Source organism: Solea solea, chromosome 3 (assembly GCF_958295425.1).
Source record: "Solea solea chromosome 3, fSolSol10.1, whole genome shotgun sequence".
Taxonomy (NCBI): domain Eukaryota; kingdom Metazoa; phylum Chordata; class Actinopteri; order Pleuronectiformes; family Soleidae; genus Solea; species Solea solea.
In genome coordinates, this window is record NC_081136.1 from 15890063 (window position 1) to 15912675 (window position 22613).

Below are 22613 nucleotides of genomic sequence, written 5' to 3' on the forward strand. Positions count from 1 at the left end.
CATTCACAAGTGACTCACGATACAAAGAGCAATGATCTGTTGTGATCTTGCAACTTTGCAGTTATCCATGAAGTTCTAAAACCACTCTTGGAAAGCTCTGACACAGCTTTTACATCAAAAATAAGGTTGTCTCAGCTGCCTTTGTGATTATCTGTACTTTAGACCAGCAGACAATGCACAGTTGACAATATATATATTCAGTGACAGCCAGCATGGGAACATGGCCCCCTCAGGGCCTGCAGACCAATCAGATAGAATTAGCTTTACAAGCCATCATGTAATACAGGCGGTACCAACAGAGCTAATAGGATACACTCACTTTATAATCCAGTTACTGCGTTTTAACTGATTTTGCAAAGTTTAATTTCGATTCTGTGAATTTCTTTACTTGGCAAAAAGAGACAAATAAAGGGTGACAGGAGTGTCTGCACCCAGCAGGGGCTGGATGTTAAAGGCAGCACATTTACTGTAATGCAGAAAACAACACCAGGCACCCCATAAAGAAAACAAAATGTTCGAAAGCTATTTGTGTTGGTTTTATTGGTGTATTTTCCCTATTCAGGTTCCAACTTTTAAATACCATTTGAATTCTTAAAAGTGTTTTCCAAAATCTGAATGGCTAGGGAAATCATTTTCTGTTTATCATCTGCCCCTGTGCCCTTATCTCTCATTCTCTAATGGCTCGGCTATAGTAAGTACCCACTGGTGTTGTAATGTGATTCGTGGTCACCATGGAAACAAACCTCTCCTCAAACCCCTTCTGACCCCCTTTTTAGATATTGAAGACAGCACATAGTAGAAAAAGCTTCATGGGGTGGTACAGCAGGCAACAAATGGCCCAGAGTCAAGTATTTTCATGCATGGAATCAGGAGCAAACACACAGTGCACTTTGTGAAATTGTGCCATTTTCTTGTGTTTATTTTTGAAAAACACTCCGTGTGAAACTATATTTATATTGCACTGCAACAGATAGCTATCAATTACTGTTGCATGATAACCATACGTGTCTTTGAATAGAAGCAATATAGTAACATTTTCACAGAGACACTGCAGCTTGTCAGTATGCTCAGTGAGTCGGCTGGGAAAACACAACACAATGTTATTCATGTTTAAGCTTATGCGATTGCTTGGCGAGACTCACATTATGGCATTATGTACACACTGTGGAAACACCAGCCTCGTCTGAACCTTTGGAGATGATTACAAGGGTATATCAAAAGCCCAAACCACACACAAGTCACAAACCTATTACATACTGCAAGCAATTCACCCACTGTCAGTAAACACATAATTTTATGAATTCATAATTAGATTAACGATATCTCATTATTTCTACTACTACATTTCCACTTGCATGTATTACATCACACTCTTTTTTAAGGTGGACTGGAAATCACTTAATTTAGCGGTGGCTGACAAAAAAGTGAAGATGTCAACGATTTTGAGCTTCTCATCTTCCCTCTGACACTCCGAGTATAGTGGCCACATGCTAATGCACAAATTAAAATGCACCTGGTAAATGAATCTCACTTAATAGCGCTTACATCACAACATGTCCTCCCACAACATGCTGAGTTATGGCACTAACCTTTCTGCAAGTTTTAAGATTCACTTCTAATTGCATCTTCAGAGTGAAATGATTTCCTGATCTGAAAAAAACAGCATCCTCACGATTCATGGCCTGAAATTCAAACTAAACCAGCCAAAAAAAAAAAAGGTGCTCATTCACTGCAAGAACCAACATGATAAATAGTACATCTACAGTAGAAAATGAAACCAGGAAGACAAGCAAATCCACAAGCTCAAAACTATTCAAGAGACCACCGTCATTTGCAACTTACCATAGGTTTGCTGATTTTATTCTCTTGGCAACTCTGTTTTTAGAAAAACCCAACGTTGTACATTCTGAAAGGTTCACTGAACAGTCAGCTATTACCATCATCTCCACATATGCTGTTTTCTAAATAATCACTTCAAACCTTCCACTAATTCAGCACATAACATGCCCATTTGCAGTCACAATTTCTATACTTAACTTGCACTTATATTCACCAAGCATGACAACCGTCATCTAAATGTTGCTTCAATCCTATTTGAAGTCTCCAAACATCATTTCATAAGTCATCTTAACATTTGATTGTCTCATGCAAATATTTCATCTCAATCTGTTATGCTAAATATTTATGAGAATCTTTTTTTTCATGAAATTAATTAAAACCAGATTAAATCCAACAATCTTCCAAAACTCTATTATGGGTTGCTGTTTGTAAAGAGGCTCATGTTGAAAATAACAATGTTTGAAATAATTGGTGTGAATTTTTGAAAGTCACTTTTTAGCATAAAAATAACTTTAGCAAGTTAAGTTAGCCTTAATAAGAAACCAATGCTACGCGAGTTGGAAAACAAACTTACCGAGTGCTGTGGTGGCCCTGTGGCGGATGCTGACAATGAACTTCTAAAATTTTGTATTGCCGCCAAAACGGCCCTTCCGATATCTTCGGCAAACGCTGAACCGCCGTTGAACATGTTGATATGTAGCTAGTAGGGCCGCTGGGCGAGCATCCATGGGCTAACGTAGAGAAAGTGACTGACAGTGGAGTGTACCACTATAGGGGTGGGCGGGGGCGGGAACGAGGGGAGGTTAGTGCTGGCCTTTATAAAAGCAGACATGACAGCTCAGCCAAAGTGAACATTTGTTGTTATATTAGGTAGTTATTATCACGTTAATGTATGTTCAAGTGTTTATTTCCCCCTCTAATGTGGTTTTAATTCATTATTTGTTTATAGTATTATTTTATAAACACAGCCTGACCTCTACAAGCTTTTATTTTGGTACTTCCGGTTACTGGCTGTGTGAATGTGCATATTAGCCAAATATTTAGTTTCACCCAAAATATTTAGATTTAGCATTTAGATTTAGATTTAACATTTAGGTGTATTTAATATTTAGATTTAACTATTTAATACATTTCACGACCCTCTGGTGGAGGATAAAGAGGTAGATAATGGAAGGATGTTTGAAGCTAAATGTGACAAAATGTTGCAGTTATTTTCAGTATGAGCCGATTTACAAACGGCACCCCATACTCTATTACTCTACTTGCTCAGCACTTACTTACAATATAGTCTGCTTTGAAACTGATGAAGTTGTCGCTATATTTGCATAGATATGCATGTGGTCACAAAGGTTAAGTGTGTCCTACCGTCTCCAGCTCCATGTGTTGCTAGTGTACACAGACTTGTAAGTTTGCTTTCCCATGGGCCTCTTATACTCAGAGGAGGACACAGGGGCCTTCATCATGGCCTCTGTCACAGACTGCTGAGGCTGCCACTGTCTAGGCAGGGAACCGTAACCAGCATGACCAGTGGGAGTGGAGACAGCAGTCTTTGCCGGGGAGACGAAAGATGGCAGGGGAGCTCGCCTCTGACTGCGGCTTTGGCTTGGGCTCCAAGTCTGGCTGCCTTTTTTCTTTGGGGCTTGGTAAGACATTGTGGACTTCCACTCTGCTGGCGGCTCAGGCAGCATTTTGCGCTGGGCTGCCAAACAGATGTCTAAGGCGAGGGTTTGGTAGAGATTCTGGGAAGCAAAGGCTTCATCCACCAAGCCCAGGGGGTGACGGGAAGCAGCCTCCCAGGGTGAAAGGGGTTTGTGGCCCTTCTCCAGCCAAGATTTCTGCCGTGCTGGGGGAGTAGTTGAGGCCCAAGTTGGAGGTTTTGGCGAAGAAGAGGTCGAGGCTGACTTCTGGCCTGTGGGTAGTACTCTGACTGGTGGAGAAAGTGAGTAGCTCCTGCCAAGTGCCTGTGAAGAAAGATCCAGACATGTTTATTTTAGTAACTGTTCATTTTTGTTTGGCTGACTGGCTCTCTATCCTAATCAGAACAGTTTGGAAAATGATGGAAACCACAATCGTCAGCAACTTTTTGTTCGGGGTTCTATTATTTTTGTATGGTATTGTATAAATTAAAATACATTAATATATATCAATGTATTTCATGTTTGAAAGTGTTCCCTGATTCAGTCTCTGTGCTAATACTTTATGAATACATAAAAAAGCAGCACAATCTGTTAAAGCTGCTAATAGTTTTACAGCATGTATCAACAAATCAAGGACTTTTCACAAACCAGAAAAAAATACTCTAAACAGAGTGAACAAAATAGCTTATGAGCGTTCACAAGATCACCAGACACAACAATCAATTTTAAAATATAAAATATAGTGATTTGGTGAAGCTGCAAAATGCTTGATAAAATGGCTCTACATACATAATACATATTACACTGGGAAGGTAGAAAAGGCAGTGCTGCCATCATCTGGTGAAAGTTGTGTAGGGTCAGCAGATGGAAAGAGATGACAAAATGATAAAAGCAGAGTGGAGAGTGCAAACATAAAACAAAGAAATGTAGCTTTAGGGTTTAGGGTGAAATAAATTCTCTGCTGAGTCAGGTAACTTGTGAACCAAAAATGCCTGATGCTCTGTTATCTGGATTGATACTATAGAGGATGAGTAGATATATAGGCAATTTAAATTCCTATTTTGTTATCCTGAAGGAGTTTGTAAATGCAACCTATTTACTTCACATTTCAAATCTTGAATTCCATAGGGTCTAATTTTTTACATCTATATATGAAACATCTGTACATATATTTTGTGATTAAAACAGATAGTGAACGAAAGTACAGAACACATGATATGGTTTTGTTGCTGTATTATGTACTGCAAATTAATAATGCGTGTAAATATTGTAGCTGTTGTTTCCATATAAAGGTATTGTTTTTATCCATTTACAATGCACTAAAGTCAAATATGGTCTACTTTTGCCACACAAGTGGGAATCAAATTCCTCCAGATATAGCAGCAGAAATCTCTCAAATTAACACACTTCACAAATAACTGCTCTCTCTGAAAATGCATGACAGAACATGGATATACATTTCAACAGACGTCCACTCACTTGACCTCCAGAATGAGCCAGCAAGGTCTTCTCTCAGTGAAATCACCAGTCTAATAATAACCTTCATAAGTGCATCATCGGGTAGTCATTCTGCAGGAATGTGCTGCTCATGCATTTGTCTCTATCCCTGAAAAATACAGATGATTCTGGAAATGGGGTGTTTCTGCGTGTCACGTTGAACATTTGAAAACTGATTCTTGTGGAAAAATGGTGGGTTTGAAAGTGAGTCTAATGTACTGATGTAATAAAGATTATTTTAAACTTTATAACTCTTCATAGCACAGGTGAGGATGTCGTGAAAATCAGTGACATGAAAAAGGGAGCTGAGAAATAGATGAAAAGCATGCTCAAAAGACAAAAGGAAGGAAAGCAAAACAAGGATAAAAGACAATTTAATGGCACTGCAGTGAATAATACAGAAAGTGCACTATGAAGAGAAACACACGAAAGAAAAGGAAAAAGAACACAAATAACAAATGCAGCCCTGTACCAAAAATATATTTGTGAACATTCTTGGGCTATAGTTATTAATTTAACAATTATTCTTTTGCACATTATTATCTATTCATATAAAAGAAAAGCAAGAGAAGATGAATGAAAGGGTGAGGCCGACACAGTGGACAATATACTATATTAAACTACATGTTTTCAGAAAAAATACTACCAGGGTGAGATAAATAGTAGCTTTTCCCTTAAGGCTTACAATGAAATTTAAGCCTACTATTCCTGGACCTCAGCAGTCTGTCTCATGAGGCCGTTTAAATATAGTGCCTACCATGATGCAACAGCTGGCAAAAAGCTTAAAATAAAACTAACCCACTTAGGCCCTGTTGAAGAGGAAGCATTAAAGAAAAATGTTTACCAATCAAGCATTTGAAGCCTAAAAAAATCACTGTTCATTGTCACTTTTTGTGCTGCTTTTTTTGCCGTGAAACTCCCCATGGTTGTTATATAATCTCTACACTTTTCTACTAACATAAAAGAGATTAAAAATGTAGCCTTGTGCTCGGTATCACTACACCTTACAGCCCTTCCTCACCACTTAATCTTATTCTCACTTTTTTTTATTAATTGCATTTTAGTTCGCATTGTATCCTTTTCAAATATCAACTTTCTGTTGTCACTGTCACGTACCCTTCACATTAGAATTCCTTTTCTTCTTTCAGCTCAGTAAATATCACACTCCCCTACGTTTTTTTATCGCCACCACTTTAAATTCTGTAATATTAACTTTGATGACAATTGTTTACTTTATATATATATACATTTATAGTGAAATATCTATATGGTGGATTCAAAAACTTCATTTTGGCTTCTTTGTGTCTGATCAGATACTTGTACTTCCAACCTGTTCTTATTTGTGTCTTTTTCATTTTTGTGATATTGTTCATACTAGCTCTAAAAACCCATCAAGCTCTGTTCAGGGATAACAAAAACTGGTAGAAGTGTAATCACTGCAAAATCTATTTCATGAACTCACAATGTTCCACTTGGCAGTGGATTGCAACAGTATTGATCAGTGATTTAAGCCAAAATCAAGCATTCACTCTTTATCAACTGCTGTAGGCTTCCACACCTGAGCTGAACTCTTTTTAGCTGTAAACCTAGGCTTAGGTGCATTGACAGTGTTGCTACCTGATGCAGATTCAGGCCTAGCAGCCACCGGAAAACTAGGAGCAACATAGCTACTGGGAGGCTGCTGTTGGTAGATTACTGAGGGAGCTGCAAGGTAAGGAGGGCTGCTAGCTGGTTGGTAGGGAACCTGTGATGCTTGTTGGTAGGCAGGGATTGAAGATTGAGGAGATTGGGGATGATAAGCAGGAGGGGCAGGATGTTGATGTTGGTTATATGCCTGCTGATAAAAACTGTCAGGATTTTGCTGAAAAGTATTATCGGGAGCATAGATATTAGCTGGGTTTTGCTGGTATTGACCATCATGCATCATCACTTGCATGGGCATCCCATAGTCCTGCTGGGGGTAAGGAGCATTAAACTGTCCAGTTGGCTGGATGGGAGCCATTTGCTCATAACTAGCTGGTTGGTTTTCAATGGGGGGGTTAGAAGGCAAACAGTCGGGCTTAGGTGCAGGGGGCTTGGGAGCCTCCTCTGCTGGGCCAAATGTAAAGAGTGATGAATTGAGTTGATATGGCTGATGTTTCATCACGTCTACCACACTGAGGGGTTTACGGGCAGGCGTTTGCTTATCTTTGCCTTTTTTCTTCTCATTGGATGAAGGTGTACCTAATAGGGGCTGCTTTGTGGCTGCTGGGGGATAAAAAGGGGACTGAATAGGATTAAATGCCCGTGAAGGTGGAGCACGTACGTTTGGGGAATACTTCCACTCATTTGGTAAGGAAGCAGTTGGCGATGACGACCGGGTTGCCTTGTTTGCTTGCACAGTCTCAGAGTCCACAACAAACTTTTCCATACGAGACTGCCTCTTGGCAAACATTTCAGCTCCTTTCCCTCTGACAACTGGCATCTCATAAGCTGGACCTGCAGATGATGGGTTTAAGGTAGTGGCCATTGGGTTGATCAGTGATGAAGCTCTTTGACCAGTGGTAAAAGAGTGCATTCGCTGTGGTGGAGGTGGTGGGGTACGGTTTTGTGTGGGATTTTGTGGTGGATGCCAAGGTTTTGGAGAAGGGCGATCGTTAACCATTGATGTGGAAACATGCACGGGTGTTTGCTTTGACTCTGGCGCCCAAGCATTCACAATTGTCTGAGGCTGTGACTGAGCTGGAGGCCAGACTGTATTTGGCTGTGGTGAAGACTGTGCGGGAACTCGTTGAGCCCAAGGTGGTTGATTTTGCTCTTGGGCCCATGACTGCATGGTGTTCTGACTTTGTTCTGGAGGGTGCTGGGTCCATGATGGTTGGGAGTGAGACTGGGTAGTTACTGGTGCCCATGGATTCAAATTGGCCTGAGTTTGCACTTGAGCTTGTGCTTGTGTTGCTTGCATCCAAGATGGCTGAGTTTCGGGTTGAGCATGTGATGGGGGCCATGCATTACGTTGCTGTGAATGTTGAGGCTGAGCTGAGACCCAAGGTGGTAGAGGTTGTTCTGGTGATTGGGCCTGTGGCCATGCTTGTTGTGGAGCCTGTTGCTGTGGTTGCTGAGCCCATGGTGGCTGTGGTTGAGATTCTGGTTGAACCTGTCTAACCCATGTAGGTTGTTCTTGTGGATTTTGTTGGGGTGACTGCCATGATGGTTGATGCAGAGATTGTTTTTCTAATGGCTGTGCCCATGGGGCTTGGGCCTGTTGCTGCACCGGTTCTTGAGGCTGACCCCAAGATAGTTGCATTTGCTGCACACGTGGCTGTTCATGAGAATGTGCCCAGGGGGGCTGTATCTGTGTCTGACTCTGTGGTTGTTCTACAGGCTGAGCCCAGCGTGGCTGAACCTGTGGCTTTGACGGAGGCTGCTCTACTGGCTGGCTCTGGTGTGACTGAACCTGAGGCTCAGGCTGTGGTTGCTCTACAGGCTGGGCCCAGTGTGGCTGATCATGAATATGGATTTGTGCTTGCTCTTGAGGCTGACTCCAGGATGGCTGACTTGCAGGGGTCCAAGTAGCTGCAGAGGAATGAGGCTGCACTTGAGTCTGTTGTGTTACCCAATGTTCCTGTGGTGGAGTCTGATTTGGAGGTGGTTCCCGGGGTTGCATTTTAGCTGGATTCCAGGAGGTGGTGGATGGCTGCTGTGACTGTGATTGAGTTACAGCCCATGTAGTCCCAGCACCTTGCTCCGACTGCAAAGTAGAATTTATACGACTATTTTCCTCCTGGGCTGTCACTTGCATGGATTGTTCTTGAGATTCAGCCTCTGGGAGTGTCCATGTGTGCTGTTCCTCTGTGGTAATGCTGGCAGGAGCCTCCTGGGGGGCAGGAGGGGGTGAGGGCTTAGGAGCAGGTGCAGGGGTTGGCTCCAGCTCTGGTGCAGGGGTGGCATCTGTGGTGGGGGCTACAGCAGGTGTGGATACACTATTTTCAGCATGCTGAGCTGTGTCCTGGTTGTTCATTTCCATCTGTGAGGACCAAGGAGGAGAATTGGGGTTTATCATAGGCTTTGGAGCCACTGGTGGTGGATTCTTATGTTTAACAGATGAAGACTGGAGGAAATTACAAGCCTCTGCCCCAAGGCTAAGATAGTCTTCCTCAGGTCCTGACTCAAAACCCAGCTTCTTACCAGGCCTGTTGAGGAGGTTCAGTAATGCTGGGTTAGGTGATACTTTTGGTGCATCTTTAAATGTGAACATTGGCTTGCCAGTGTTTTTCCTCCTTGTATCCTGGAGAACGCCAGTCCGAATTGCAGGGGTAGAAATGCGCTCATCGCGTGATGCTATTTGCTCTTGGCCCACAGAATCTTGATTGGTCCCACTCATTGCAGGAGAATAAGGGGAAGCCATCACATTTCCAACTGAGAAAGGCTTTGCAGTGCGATTGGTGAAAGAACTTTCACTGGTTTGATGTTGGACTGTGCCATTGATGTTTGTAGAATAGTGCTTCATGTGCTGTTGTTCTTGATGATATTCTTGTTGCTGCTGATACATTTGCTGTTGATAATGCTGCTGTTCATACTGCTGTTGCTGATACTGTTGTTCATATTGTCGTTGTTGTTGTTGATAGTTCTGTTGTTGATGTTGGTAGCTCTGTTGAGGTTGTTGATAGCTTGGTTGTTGCTCATAGTACTGTTGTTCTTGATATTGCTGGTACTGTTGTTGTTGGCTTTGCTGATGTGTAGTTACATCCATGTATGCATGACCCTCTGTGGCTGACTGCATGTAGGATTGCTCCACTGTCTTCTTCTCAGTCTCCTGCACTCCTTCCACGGGAATCCCATGACGCCTAAGCTCCTCATGTTCAGCAGCAATCTCATCCATCCTCTGACGCCGTTGGGCAAACATAAGGGCACCCTTACCCTTGGTGTCAGGCAAACTCTCCATCTCTGATTGGTTGTTTAGGTTCCTTTCAATCTCAAGAAGACCCTTGTCCCAGTTGATAGTCAGCACACCTTCTCTACTATGGGCATTAGTGAGGAAATGCTTATCTATTTCAGTCCCTTTAGGAGCCACAAGGGTAAATTCAACAGTATGTGTTTCTTGTCCGTCGTTTTCTTCGTCCTCTTCGTCACTGTTCTCTGGTTCGTCCTCTCCAGTGCCGTAGCTCACAATTGTGTATTTTTTGGCTCTCTGCCGATGTTTCTTGAACATCAACACCCCCTTGTTGTTGGGGTTGGGTGGAGCAGCCGTAAGAAGGAGAGCAATACGTTTACATTTGGACTTGGCCTCCTTCACCTGCTTATCAGACAAACTCTCGCTACGCCTGAGCCCTGTAAAGAGAATGAAAAGAGATAATTCAGGGTTTAGAAATAAGGGTCACTGACAAGTCAACCTAAATAATTGCTTTACTTTGATAGGATTTATTTAAGTTAAACAGTATGTTTTAATAATTTAGAACTAAGACCATCACAAAACATTCTAAAATAAACTAGTATAGCATAGTATAGTATGTGTATGTATACATATATACTGTATATATACATACATATATATATGTATACATGTATATATTTACTTAAACAAACCAGACACCCTGTGAACAATACAATAGATGTAGAAGTAGAAATGCCAGCAAATCATTAATGCATTTTGTTCTATGGTTCAATTGATCCAGCCACACTAATAACCTAAAACAAACTATAAGCAATTCAATGATTCCATTATATGAGAAATTGTACATTTGACATTATTATTATTATATCCACCCAATGCTATGTTCTTTCCCTATTAATCCAAATAAGCACATTTAGCTGTGCATAAATCATCAACCACTTAATAACCCAGTTATAAAGTCTGTTGACCCATGTCTAATATCCTCATTTGTCCACAGAAAATGCAGTGCATTATATTGGTATATTAATCCCCATAAAGCAGTCAGGAATAGAGTGAAACATTAAAGATAGCCTCTATGCAATAAATTCACCAGGGTCAACTGTGAACTGAAAGCCTCTTCAAACACTGATCCTTAGACCATTTCAACAAACACCACACAATAAACAGTCTCTAAAATAATCTAGCAATGGAGCACTGTAATAAAATAAGAAATAGTTTTACTGTTCTATATTGCTGCAAGACTAACCTGAAGGCGGAGGAGACAGCGGGAGTGAGCAATGGACTCACTTTTTTAGCTCAGTTAAAGCACTCAGTTTGAAAGGATCAGGTAACGGGAGAGGGGAACATATGCTAGTGTCTGTCAAAGGGCCACTTCTGCAGGCATCATCAGCGTGCTGGTGTTATATTTATGTCTTCTACACAGCTCAAAGGAATGCCTCAGTATCCATATTCATCCTCAAGCCTCCTCAAATGAATTGTTGAAGATGTTTATCTCAAATAAAATCAATTCAACTTCCTTATATCTCTTGCCCTTATTAATAAATTAAGCCAGTGTTGACAGTCACAGTCCTATTTGCCCGCTGTACCCCACCACCACCACTGTGTTGTAATTCAGATGTATTTTCTTCCATTCACAGGAATGAGCACCCTCCTCCAACTGCAATGAAAGACATCCTATTTTGAGGGGTACACACTGAGGACTAGCATGCTTTTGAATGCACATATGTTTTATTCAGTGACCTACTAGCATGCAAAATATCCCTCAAATAATAGGTCTTACACTCAGAAGAATGCACACCAAGATATTATACATGATGCAAATGTAATGGTCCATGTGAACTTACTAGAGTGCCTTGCCCGATGCTTGTTAGGTTTGTCTTGATCCCCTTCAGAATCAGAGTGCTCCTCTACTGCTGGTGTTGCCTCTCCTGTGGGAATTCCAAATGAGACCGTAAAAGACCCAGGAAGTCCCTCATTGTGCCCTCCTCCTTCTTCTCCTTCACTTTGGGATCCAACACTTCCACTGACCCTGGGGCCACCCACACTCAGGATGCCCCTCCCTGCTCCTGATGCTGACGGCTGCTGCAAAATGACCTCCACCTGCCCCAGCATCGAAGGGTGGCTGAGCACCACCCCATGCTGGCCAAGTGGCTCTCTGACAGAGAGTGGTATAGAGTGAGTCTCAACAGCCTCTCTGTTTGATAATTCCCCCTCGATCCCATGAGCACTCCCGAGAGAGGTGCAGCTCGTGTCATCCAACCTTTGCTCAGACAGGGACACCTGGAGTTCGACCATGTCTCCAGGGGAGAAGCAGCGCTGTTCTTCATTTTCCTTAAAATCGGATTCTCGACCTCTCTGGTCAGGTGGCGGAGCATGTAGCTGGGTGCAAAGCCGATCGGGTCCCTTTGGTAATGTCATAATGCTGTCCATCTCCCCATAGTGGGCCTCATTTTGTGACTCAGATATGTAGAGTTCTGTTGGGCTTTGGGACCTGTGCTTTTGAGATATAATGTGGAGGGTGGTGCTCGCTAAACCATCACCTGAAGACTCTCTCTCACTACAGTAGGTTTCTTCTGATTCAAGGTCTCTGCTAGACATGGGGCAGAATCTGTCAGAGAATGATAGAGAGAGGAACAGTGATTAATTGAAGCAAATTGAAATCTTAATTCAAAAACGATCATTACAATGAATACAAGATAATGCCTTTACTGAAATGATGCTTGAGTACAAATCTGTTCATTTAAAACAACAGGTTTTTAATCATTAAAACACACTGCCTTGTATTTGCCAGTGTGCAAAAGTATTGCAATGCAATTTAAAAAAGCCTGTCTGCCACTGCTGAAGTTATGGCAATAACTCTAATATTAACTGTAAAGGTCAGTAAAGTATAAATGTCCCAGTGTTGAGTCATATCAATGCTGCCACTGAAATCATTTTAATATACACCTTGTATTGTGCCCATAATCTATTAAAGCCACAAATGCCCCCCTGCTGTTTAAATGTGGGCACATGCAGCAATATTAGAAGAGATGTCACTCTGTCAAACACACCAGTATAGTGCCCACTGAGTAATGGCTGAGCAGCTGCACGTCAATCAGACACTGTGACACCTTGGCCAAGCCAGTTGGAAGGTCAGCACGACTGATACACACAATAAGTCATACACGCAAACATACTGTATAGACACCAACAGTATGTGCACAGATCGTCAGTGGATCACTGGACTATGCAATATGACGCAAGTCATAAAACAATCAAAACAACATGCTATCTAAATGCTAATCCAGTGGTGCGGTAATGACTTTTCTACTACTGTTGCAAACACCAAGGACCAGTTGGCCCATTTGTCATGATACCCTGTTTATGAACATAAAAACATTTTCCAACACAGTGTGCTCAGATTTTTTTCTGCACTCCATACATTTTCTTTTGAATTTAGTGGTTGGTTGGTTGGTGTGTGGACGTACCTTTTGAGAAGAAGCTGCAGGCAGTCAATTGATGTGTCAATGAGGGCAAAGGCTCGTAAAAGGGAGAGATCAGCACACGGCTCTCCATTGAGTGACACCACCTCATCACCTTCCTGCACTCCAGCCAAGAAAGCATGGCCACCTTCCTCTACCTGTAGATGGCATTGTGATTATAAGAGTGTGCTACACCATTAATTCTAACGTAACACACGGCAACAGAGAAGCATCAGTTAATGTTTCCACAGCAGCAAGTGACCTTAAAATGCAAATCTCCCTCAGATAATGTTCTTGAACTGGCAGACCATGTGGAAATATTCCCTTAACTGCCTTGCAGAGCAGCGACAACACTACTACAGTTCACAGGAAGTCAATATACAGTACATCATCTTGTCATACAGAAACGTCTCTATGCGTCAGCAACACAAATGAAAGGAGAGACATTGCTAGATGGACAATGATAAATGTGCAGATTGTGTTTTAACAATATTATAGTTGTAGGCCAGCTCTGCTTAGATCCATTTAAAGGGCACCTCTTTGCACAATTAAGCTAACGATTGATAGCTGTGTTCTCTTCTAATTGGTTCCTGAGTTCTATGAGATGGTTCATTAACAAAAGGATTTAATAAGGAGAAACACCCCATAAACTTTACACAAAAGGCCACTCATACAGGCAAGGGAGATAAAAACTGAGTTCAATTCCATGCAATTAGCATAAATATAGCATAGCCTACTATAGCATAAAAATATTTTTCAAATAATGCAAATTAACAGCTTTTGGTATGTTTACTATTCTATAAAATATGAGAAAAACTACATCATTCCATTAATTCATGTGAAAGAAGTGAGCGATGTACACAGTAATGTCTATGATAGATGAGAGTCAGCCTAAGCCTAAGATGACACTGAGGAAGCTGCTCTGCCATCCATCATGTGAATGTGCAGTTGCTACTCTCTACTCTATTTGAATCACACCATCACAAAACCAAAACAGTCTCCTTGGTTTCTTGTGTTGATGTTACACAGACTTTTGCCCCTGACAGGCAGAAACCACACAGGCTGCAAATCTTGACAGGCAATTAGAAACTTCAATTCAATTTTTTTAACAACATCTAAGAAAGTGTAAAACAAAGCACACATTTGTACCGTAGATTACAAAGTATTTATTCTACTGTAGTGTACTTTATTTTTGGAAAACCCAAACAAAACAGGTTGTTATTGTTTCATTTAATTAAACAATGCAATAATTCCACAGCAAGACTTTTATGAATATGTTTCACATTTTGAAATTTGACCCAAATCCTGGCTGCTGTCCTTTTGCAATAAGACGAGAAAAGGATATGCACTCAACTTGCAGTGAAATTATCTCGTCAGTAGATGGCGATGCACACATACTGTATGTCTAACTGCTGGAGGACGGAGAGGGGAATCCATGCAGAAGACACTGCAGTTTATAACCAAACATATAAAGATGATTTGGTTGCTGTTTGTAAATGCAAAACCCTAGTGCACATTTTTGCATGCAGATAAACACAAATTTAATCACACAAATTAATCTCAAAAATAAGCCAGCCCATTCTAAGCAACTACCAGGTCAGACTATTATACAAACATATTTTATGAGTTTACTTTATTGAGCTGGACGCTATTAGGTAAGACCTCCTTTGACTCCATCTCTGAGATTTTAAGAGTTAAGAGTATGCAAACAGGCCCTATAAGGCAAACCTGTCTGTGTCTATGGGGAATCACAACAGAGACGATGCTTTGTCTGGAATGCCACAGCAACCATTCGTGCTCCAAAAAAGGAGGGAAGACATTTGTTGACGCGTCTGCCCTCAGCACAAGGGCACACAGACAGACGTGCAAAGGCGGTGAACACCACCTTGTGTTTCAGCCCAACTGGTCTTAAACTGAGAAACCCAGTTTGAAGTAATTGGGCAGGAAAGGAAAACAAATGAATTCCACTGTATGTGTTAGATGAGAGGAGAACACAAACAGTGCTCACTGTTTCTCACTATTAAAGTGCTTTTCAACAATAGCACTGCGCTGGTGATCTGAATTTACATTACGAGGGGTCACAATTAGGCAGCAATTATTCCTGTGTTCTCCAGGGTCCCCCATTTTCAAATTATCTGTTTAATAGGCTTAAGCATAACGGAAAATCACAGGAAATACGGGACTGTAGCTCCCGGCAGTTCCTGGCCTTTACAGCTTTAAGTAATTAGTTTTTTACATATGAGGCTAATATTTTCCAGCTGCTTTACAGGTAACACTTACACCATGTGGGGGTGATTGTTGTATTATTATTATTCACTCTTGGATTCTCTGTTTGTTTGGAGCAGGATATTTTTACTCTAGAGGGCCACACATTAAACTGATTAAATGTGAGTTTTTTAAAGAATTACTGAAGTCGTGTTTATTCAAAGGCTCCTATAAAAGCAATATGCTGTCAATGTGTTATTTTGCTAAGAATTACTGACGGCACTGAGGTTTCTGACAAAATACAGCTAAAGATATTTGGGTCACAGACCAGGTGACCTTATTTAATATATTGAATTTCTCTGTGAGATGAATAAAGTATCTATCTATCTATTTATCTATCTATCTATATTCTATTCTATAATAATCACCAGTGCCTTCAGGTGAGGGGGACAAACATGAATCAATTTAAACAATTTTCTTTCTTTTTTACAATCTCATTACTCACTTAAAAGTCTAACTTGGCCTTACACTACAATGGCAAGGGAGCATTCACAGCAGGAAACACTGCAGCCCACTACCCGCTCCATCATCCTAATATAAAGCTGTTGGAGAAATGGCCTCAATTTGCTTAGATGACGTGAGGGGGAAAAACTAGCCCAGTCATCATCTGCTCCCTCTCAGGACCAGGATGTGGCTGTTTTGCAGAAAAAGACAAAGCCAAAAAACTCTGTGGAGCACTTTGTTTACTCCAGGGGAATTGCACTGAATGAATGAGGCAATGGCATTTTGCTGATTGCTTGGCAGCTTAATAAGGTTCCTATGGTGCACTGTTAGAGCTGAAACATCAGCTACAAGAGCCTTCTTTACTCGGCAAAGGGCAAAATTATTCAGGTAAAAAGGACTCCTAATGGAATGTGATTGCATTAGTTCATTTAATTTCCTGGTACGGCAGCTAGTCCCCAAAGTTAGAAACTTTACAGACTTGCATTACTATTGTATTTGTTTTGCCATTCAGTCTTCCATTACTGATCTGATGCATGTTGACATTACACATACCAAGATGACATATTTTAGTAATTAGGAGGCCAAAATGTCTCCTGTTCAGGTTGGGATGATTAAAACAACTTCTATTTCTGAACATCTGTTTATCATTAATACAAATTACATTACAGAATCTTTGTACTCTTTGCTAATACATAAAAAAGAGTGTGTAACATTGTTACCATAGGTCTGATGTGGATTGTTCCATGTTTTTTTAAAGGTGTATTGGTGCACTGTATTTTTGGGCCCAGACTCATAAAATGTTGTGTTTCTGTGTCTTTAAAAAAAAAAAAAAGTGACCTCATCAACTTTGTACTCAGGCCCTGACTCCAACTAAGAAGGAAAACACAGCTTCCCTTATAAGGAGTGAACCTTTTAAGAGTGGATACCCCATGCCTGTCTGTGAACTCAACAATCACCTTTTCTCAGGAAACAAAAAACAGTTTATTTCCAGCAGATTCAGCAGAAGCTTTTTCAGAAACACTTGTCAGGAACAGGAAAAATTCCAGCTTTAGAGTGCACTTTTTACTTTAACTTACTGTTTTCCCCTCAAGAAGAGTTTGGAGGTAAGTTTAGGGTTATCCCTTCCAGATGAGGTGGACTAAAACCCTCAGATGGGCTAGACTCAGGCATATACGCTCCATACTGTATGTAGCTACCTCACTTTAACAGGCAAAACACTTGTTTGTTTACAGGATTATGATGAAACACTAACAACATTTGGGGCTAGACCACTTTAAACGTCAATTTTTTTTAATATTCGAAGTGAGACAATAAAGTTTCAAGAGAATATTAAAGTTTAAACAGACACTGGATGTAAATGTGCATGTGTGTGTGTGTGTGTGGGGGGGGGGGGGGCATTTTTGTACTGCTCACTAAACCTCACTGATGCAGCTACTTTTTGGCAAGGCATTTAGTACGGGTTATGTCGATCTACAAAACAAAACAAAAAATGAACAGGCTTGCATATGCTCATGGATTTGTGAGAATTAGTTTGAGAACAATTGCACAAGTTATTTTGTCTGTATAAAAACATATGAAAAACATGGGAGATATATGTTTTTGTGCACGTGTTCTAAAATAAGCAACCCAGATGTTTGTTTGTTTTTAGCTTATATGAGATATCACAAATGCAAATCTAAGGAGACACATGCACATGTGTGCTAGAATTGCAGTTTCAGTTGTTTGTAAGACATTAGGTGATTGTCAATAAAATGATCTATCGTTGCTTTCAGCTGGAGCTTTGATGTCACAGGAATGCAAACATTTACATCCTCACTACTTGGAGGACAAGCAGATGAGCGATGGGGCAGATTGAGTGCTTGCTAACATGCTCGACTATGCCATATATAGAGTCTCCCCTGCTCTTCAAAATAAAAGGCACCTGGCTTTTACCTATCTCATTGCACACAAGCAGTACGTCACCACAAAACTGGTTACATTCTTTGTGCATCACACTGTGAGAAAGGTAAAAGAAGGATCACTTTAGTTTAGTCCTGAAAGAAAAGCTATTTTTTTTGGCATTTATGCAAAAGCTAATTCACTGTAAGAGTAGATTATTAAAATGCCAATCGAGTAGTTCTGATGGCATTATGGACAGTATGTATGCAAAATGCAAAATCAGCAAAGAGGCTTGATAGCAGTAACGTTATTGCTTGTGGTATAAGACAGGCAAAAGTGATGAGTTCACAAGGAAACTATGCATGCAACAGATGATTAACACCATTAACTATATTATCAACCAGCACTACATGACCTCTTATACCATGTATGTAAATGTACCTTGACAAGAGCAGACTTGATGAACAGATGAACTCTGGCTGTTAAATAGGAGGTTTATTACCACACTATCTGTTTAAACAAATGCCATGAAACTAAGGCATCAATACAACATAACCTACATTTGCCTATAACCTCCTTTCTGCATGTTCTTTAGTCATATATTTGTTTCGGTGAAGTTAAGTATTCCTACATAACACACACACACACCCATCTCACTCCTCGGGCTGCTTATTCGACTGAAAAAAGCCTCCTTGCTGTAATCTTTGTGAGTGATAACAGATCACACTGGCCTCAGCTTCACACTCTCTCTCTTGGCCTTGACCATATAAGGGTCCCAAGGAATCTCGCACCAAAACACAGCACAGGCGCACAAAAATGCAGAGACATGCACTGCATGCTCCAAGTAAATATTCTCCCAGTGGGAACTCTTCAATTTAAGATTGTTTTTTCCTCCAGTAAATGACTCGACAGAACCCAAAACTGAAAGCATGTACATATATGGCATTTGAAATTCAAACTGGAGAATTGACATGATCGCCAGTACAGTGACATTGATAACACATTTATCATATCATATCTCAGATGATAATAATCAGTTTTGCTTCATCTAAAATGATTAGTTAGAGAGATGGATGGATGGATGGATGGATGGATGGATAGATAGATAGATAGATAGATAGATAGATAGATAGATAGATAGATAGATAGATAGATAGATAGATAGATAGATAGATAGATAGATAGATAGATAGATAGATAGAAAGAAAGAAAGAAAGAAAGAAAGAAAGAAAGAAAGATAGATAGATAGATAGATAGATAGATAGATAGATAGATAAACAGACAGACAGACATACCTGGGAAATTAAGAAAGGTCTGTAGGTGTCACCCTCTCCCTCTCGCAGGGTGAATCCCCAAGGTGCACCACCACGCACCGTCACGCAGATGTAATCCCCTGTGCCCATGCTCTTCTTCGTCTTCAGCCAAACCTCCGCAGAGACAGTGAGGGCATGGAGCTGACAGCCAGAGCGGCCGCACTTTAAAGGATCCACCTCCACCGCTGCGCTGGATAATCCCCATGATGTGAGTTTCTCCACGAGTCCAGCCCGCTTCAGATACGTCACGGCGCACAGACCCGCCTGCAGGCGTGGGCATGCAACTGGTGGTTTGTCAACTTTGTCTCCTGGGAGAGATCTCAGACAATGCATCAGCATCCTCTTGTGAACTTGACCAATGAACAAAAACACGAGGATATTATTGTGCATGAATGAACAGGTAAATAGGAATATCATTCTTATTTTCAAGGTTTGGTTTGTTTGGTTTGACCATTTCCTTTACAGTCAGAATCACTTTTTAGAAACTGAGATCCAGTCTGCATGTTGTTTATGCACTTATATATGTATGGAAGATGATTTGGGCCAAATGCAAAATAAAACAATAAAACATTGGAAAACAGCCTGACTTCTGAGGGGAATTAATTAAAATCAGAATTCTGACTTTTTTCAACTCACCCCCCTGAATTCTGAATTTTGAGAACCAGAAACCAGAAAAAAACAAACAATAACATTAAAAATACATTTTATTTTTGACACACATTTATTTCTGTATCAGGTAGGATGGTCTGGGGCTCAGGCTAAATAATAGAAATAATAATAATTTGTACAGATGAATATAAAAGTGCAATACAATTATCCTCGGTACATTTACATAGTAAAATGTCAGCCTGATGAATGTGAGAAAATTAGGATACTCTCGCTAGGGGCAGTGTCACAACGCCAGTCATATTAGCTGTGTAGCGTCATTGGCCCCAGGTATACACATCATTAGTGTGTTAGAGTAATACAGGGCAACATTTGTACCTAAACAAAAATCCATCATAATAATTGTACTGTTTTATGGACTAGAGATGTGATGAACGGTTCTTCTATCGTTTCCACAACGTCAGCATTTTTTTCTACACATCCGGGACGCGATATTTTTTCCCCCAGGATGGTAGAGGAAGGTACCGCCTTTTTCGCCTCTGATTGGCTAGAAGGGCTCTCCTCCGATTGGTTATTTGATTTTGCCGTGAAACGTCATCTCACGTTCATGGTGTGTTGACAAATCTGTTTTTTGATCATCTTTACTGCCAACAGAAGGAAACTATGCAAGTAAATAGTGTGATAAGTGCGTGCTGTCAAATTTATATTCCAAGTTCACATTTTCATAGCCTGTTTAGATTAGACTAGTACTAGTGTTAGTGGTGGTGGTGGGTGGTGCAGAAGTGTATGTAAGAGTCTCTGTGTGTGTGTGTGAGAGAGAAAGATGGTCTATCTAGGTGAGGCAAACACTGAGGGTAAATCGATTGAACCAGTAATAAGTCAGTTTGATAGTCAACTTTAATTTGATATTCAAAATAAAAAAAACTATTATGCACTTAAACCAGTTGATTGAATTATGTCAAACCAACTGTGCAACACAGATAGTAATATCCCTCATGTATCGCAAGGCTTGTTTTTGAATAATAGACGCATCACGGCTTTATGTACACTAGTGTTGGGAAGTTCGACTCTTTTTACTGACTTGGATCTTTTACTCTCGGACAGTAAATTGAACGAATCTTTTTTTTAGTCATTTTGTTATTTCGTTCATTTTTGTAAATGAGCGTGGTAAAAAAGGCCACGTTTCTCAAACACTTAACACTGAAGGCAACATGGTTTGCTTCAGCTGACAAAGTATAATAAACAAAATGCCACAAGCAATTCAAACCATATGAAAATCTCGGAAAGCAAATACACACCACAGTAAAGTGACTTGTGTCCTGTATCCTCCCTGCCATTGTTGTTTAACAGCACAATGGTGACGAGGGAGCTGTCACGTGACAAATGAACGAAAGAACGCTCGTCACACAGCCTGAGCGGCCTGGCTGTCACGTGACAAATGAACGAGGACCTGAGGACGGACGCACAGTTGAGTGAGTCGTGAACTAATCATTTCTGTTTCCTGTCCTGCTGACTGAGCTTATGCATGAAAATGAACAAATCACTCACTGAGACGACTCATTACTCCCCGAGTCATATAAAAGATTAGTTCATATTTAACGAATCGTTCATGAATGACACATCACTAATCATGCATTGCAAACAAGGAGAACGCCATGGCAGAGCCAATAAAACCAAAACAGATACTTTCAGAAGACGCGAAGTGACGGAAAAGAACTACAGGGGTCTGCAGAGTGGAAAAGGTCTTCAGGTGTGCTGTTCAAAGACCTGATGATCCAAGATACAGTACTTGTGTCCACTATCTACTGTCACGGTACACCACACACAGCTGAACATTTTAGGCTTGTGATTAAAAGTAACAGAATTAAACTCAGCTGAAGCTCACCGAGAACTTCTTACTGTTCACATTTTCTATTTTGTTGAATAAAGTGTAAAGTGTGAATAAAGAGTCAATAGTGGGTACATTTATGACTCAATTTGCTTTAGGGTTGGATGTTCTGTTCCTTGAAATGAATACATACATGCCTCTAATTTGTAATCATTCTCATATTAGGTTAGGTTAGGTTTTTTTTTTTTACCTGGGATAGTTCTTTCATATAGTTCAGACTGTATACCACTATGTACCAAACAATTTTTCCATGTACCACTTGGTTATGTAGATACAGCAGTATCTCAAATTGGAGTCTATGGATCCCCAGGTGTTGTTGAGGGCTTACAGTGTGTCCCTAGCAAAAAAGGGATAATTTATTTTTAACTTTAATTCCACAAACACATATCATAATGAAAATATATGTATAATTCTATACTATTTAGGTCAACATACACTAGGTACATAGCCAAATGTGTGTCATACAAGTGGTTGCTGACTTTCTGCATGATGTGAAAGACTTGGTGTACCATTTATATTACAATAATTTTGCATACTTTTATTTTTCTTTGCCACTAGACTGTAGTCATAGTGATGAAGGTAAAAAGTGAATTGAAAAGAAGTTAATAACCATAACAAGGGAAAGTTTTACTTTCAATCTCTCAAATAAATATTGGTAAAATAATTGTGGTTAATAGCACAACGTAAGAATATGTACAAAAAAGTTTACTGTGTTTGCTTGTAACATATAAACCATTAAATAAAACAAAAGTTAATATACAGTGCTTGTATTAGACCAATTTCTAAAGGAATATAATCTATTTATCAGTGCAAAATCATCTGGCAGTATTGTGTCGTTTTGTGGCCCTAACACTATCCATTGCTTAATTGTCAATGCATTTCAGGAAATGTTTTATTCTGATGTCGTCATCC

The 22613-nt window shown here is 40.4% G+C and overlaps 1 protein-coding gene across 2 annotated transcripts; it reads right to left on the bottom strand.

Moving 5' to 3' along the window:
• Positions 1 to 889: 889 nt before the first annotated feature.
• LOC131455943 (synaptopodin-2) lies at positions 890 to 19375 on the bottom strand. 2 transcript variants are annotated; one of them, XM_058623825.1, is made up of 5 exons: positions 19190 to 19375; positions 13314 to 13465; positions 11691 to 12454; positions 7279 to 10283; positions 890 to 3800 (listed from the first exon to the last, which is right to left on the bottom strand). In XM_058623825.1, exons 1-5 carry the CDS (start codon positions 19295 to 19297, stop codon positions 3201 to 3203), a joined length of 4629 nt encoding a protein of 1542 aa, XP_058479808.1. In that variant the 5' UTR covers positions 19298 to 19375; the 3' UTR covers positions 890 to 3200. The 2 variants fall into 2 exon arrangements, with proteins under 2 accessions (XP_058479808.1, XP_058479807.1); XM_058623824.1 differs by lacking the exon at positions 890 to 3800 and having other exon boundaries at positions 5331 to 10283; positions 19190 to 19370.
• Positions 19376 to 22613: the final 3238 nt, after the last annotated feature.

Excerpts from the sequence above, each read along its gene's own strand:
- LOC131455943 (XM_058623824.1), bottom strand. The coding sequence starts at position 19,297 with ATGGGCACAGGGGATTACATCTGCGTGACGGTGCGTGGTGGTGCACCT. Across the intron at positions 13,466-19,189 it reads GACCTTTCTTAATTTCCCAG|GTAGAGGAAGGTGGCCATGC; the intron begins GTATGTCTGTCT and ends TGCCATCTACAG. Across the intron at positions 12,455-13,313 it reads CTGCAGCTTCTTCTCAAAAG|ATTCTGCCCCATGTCTAGCA; the intron begins GTACGTCCACAC and ends ATTCTCTGACAG.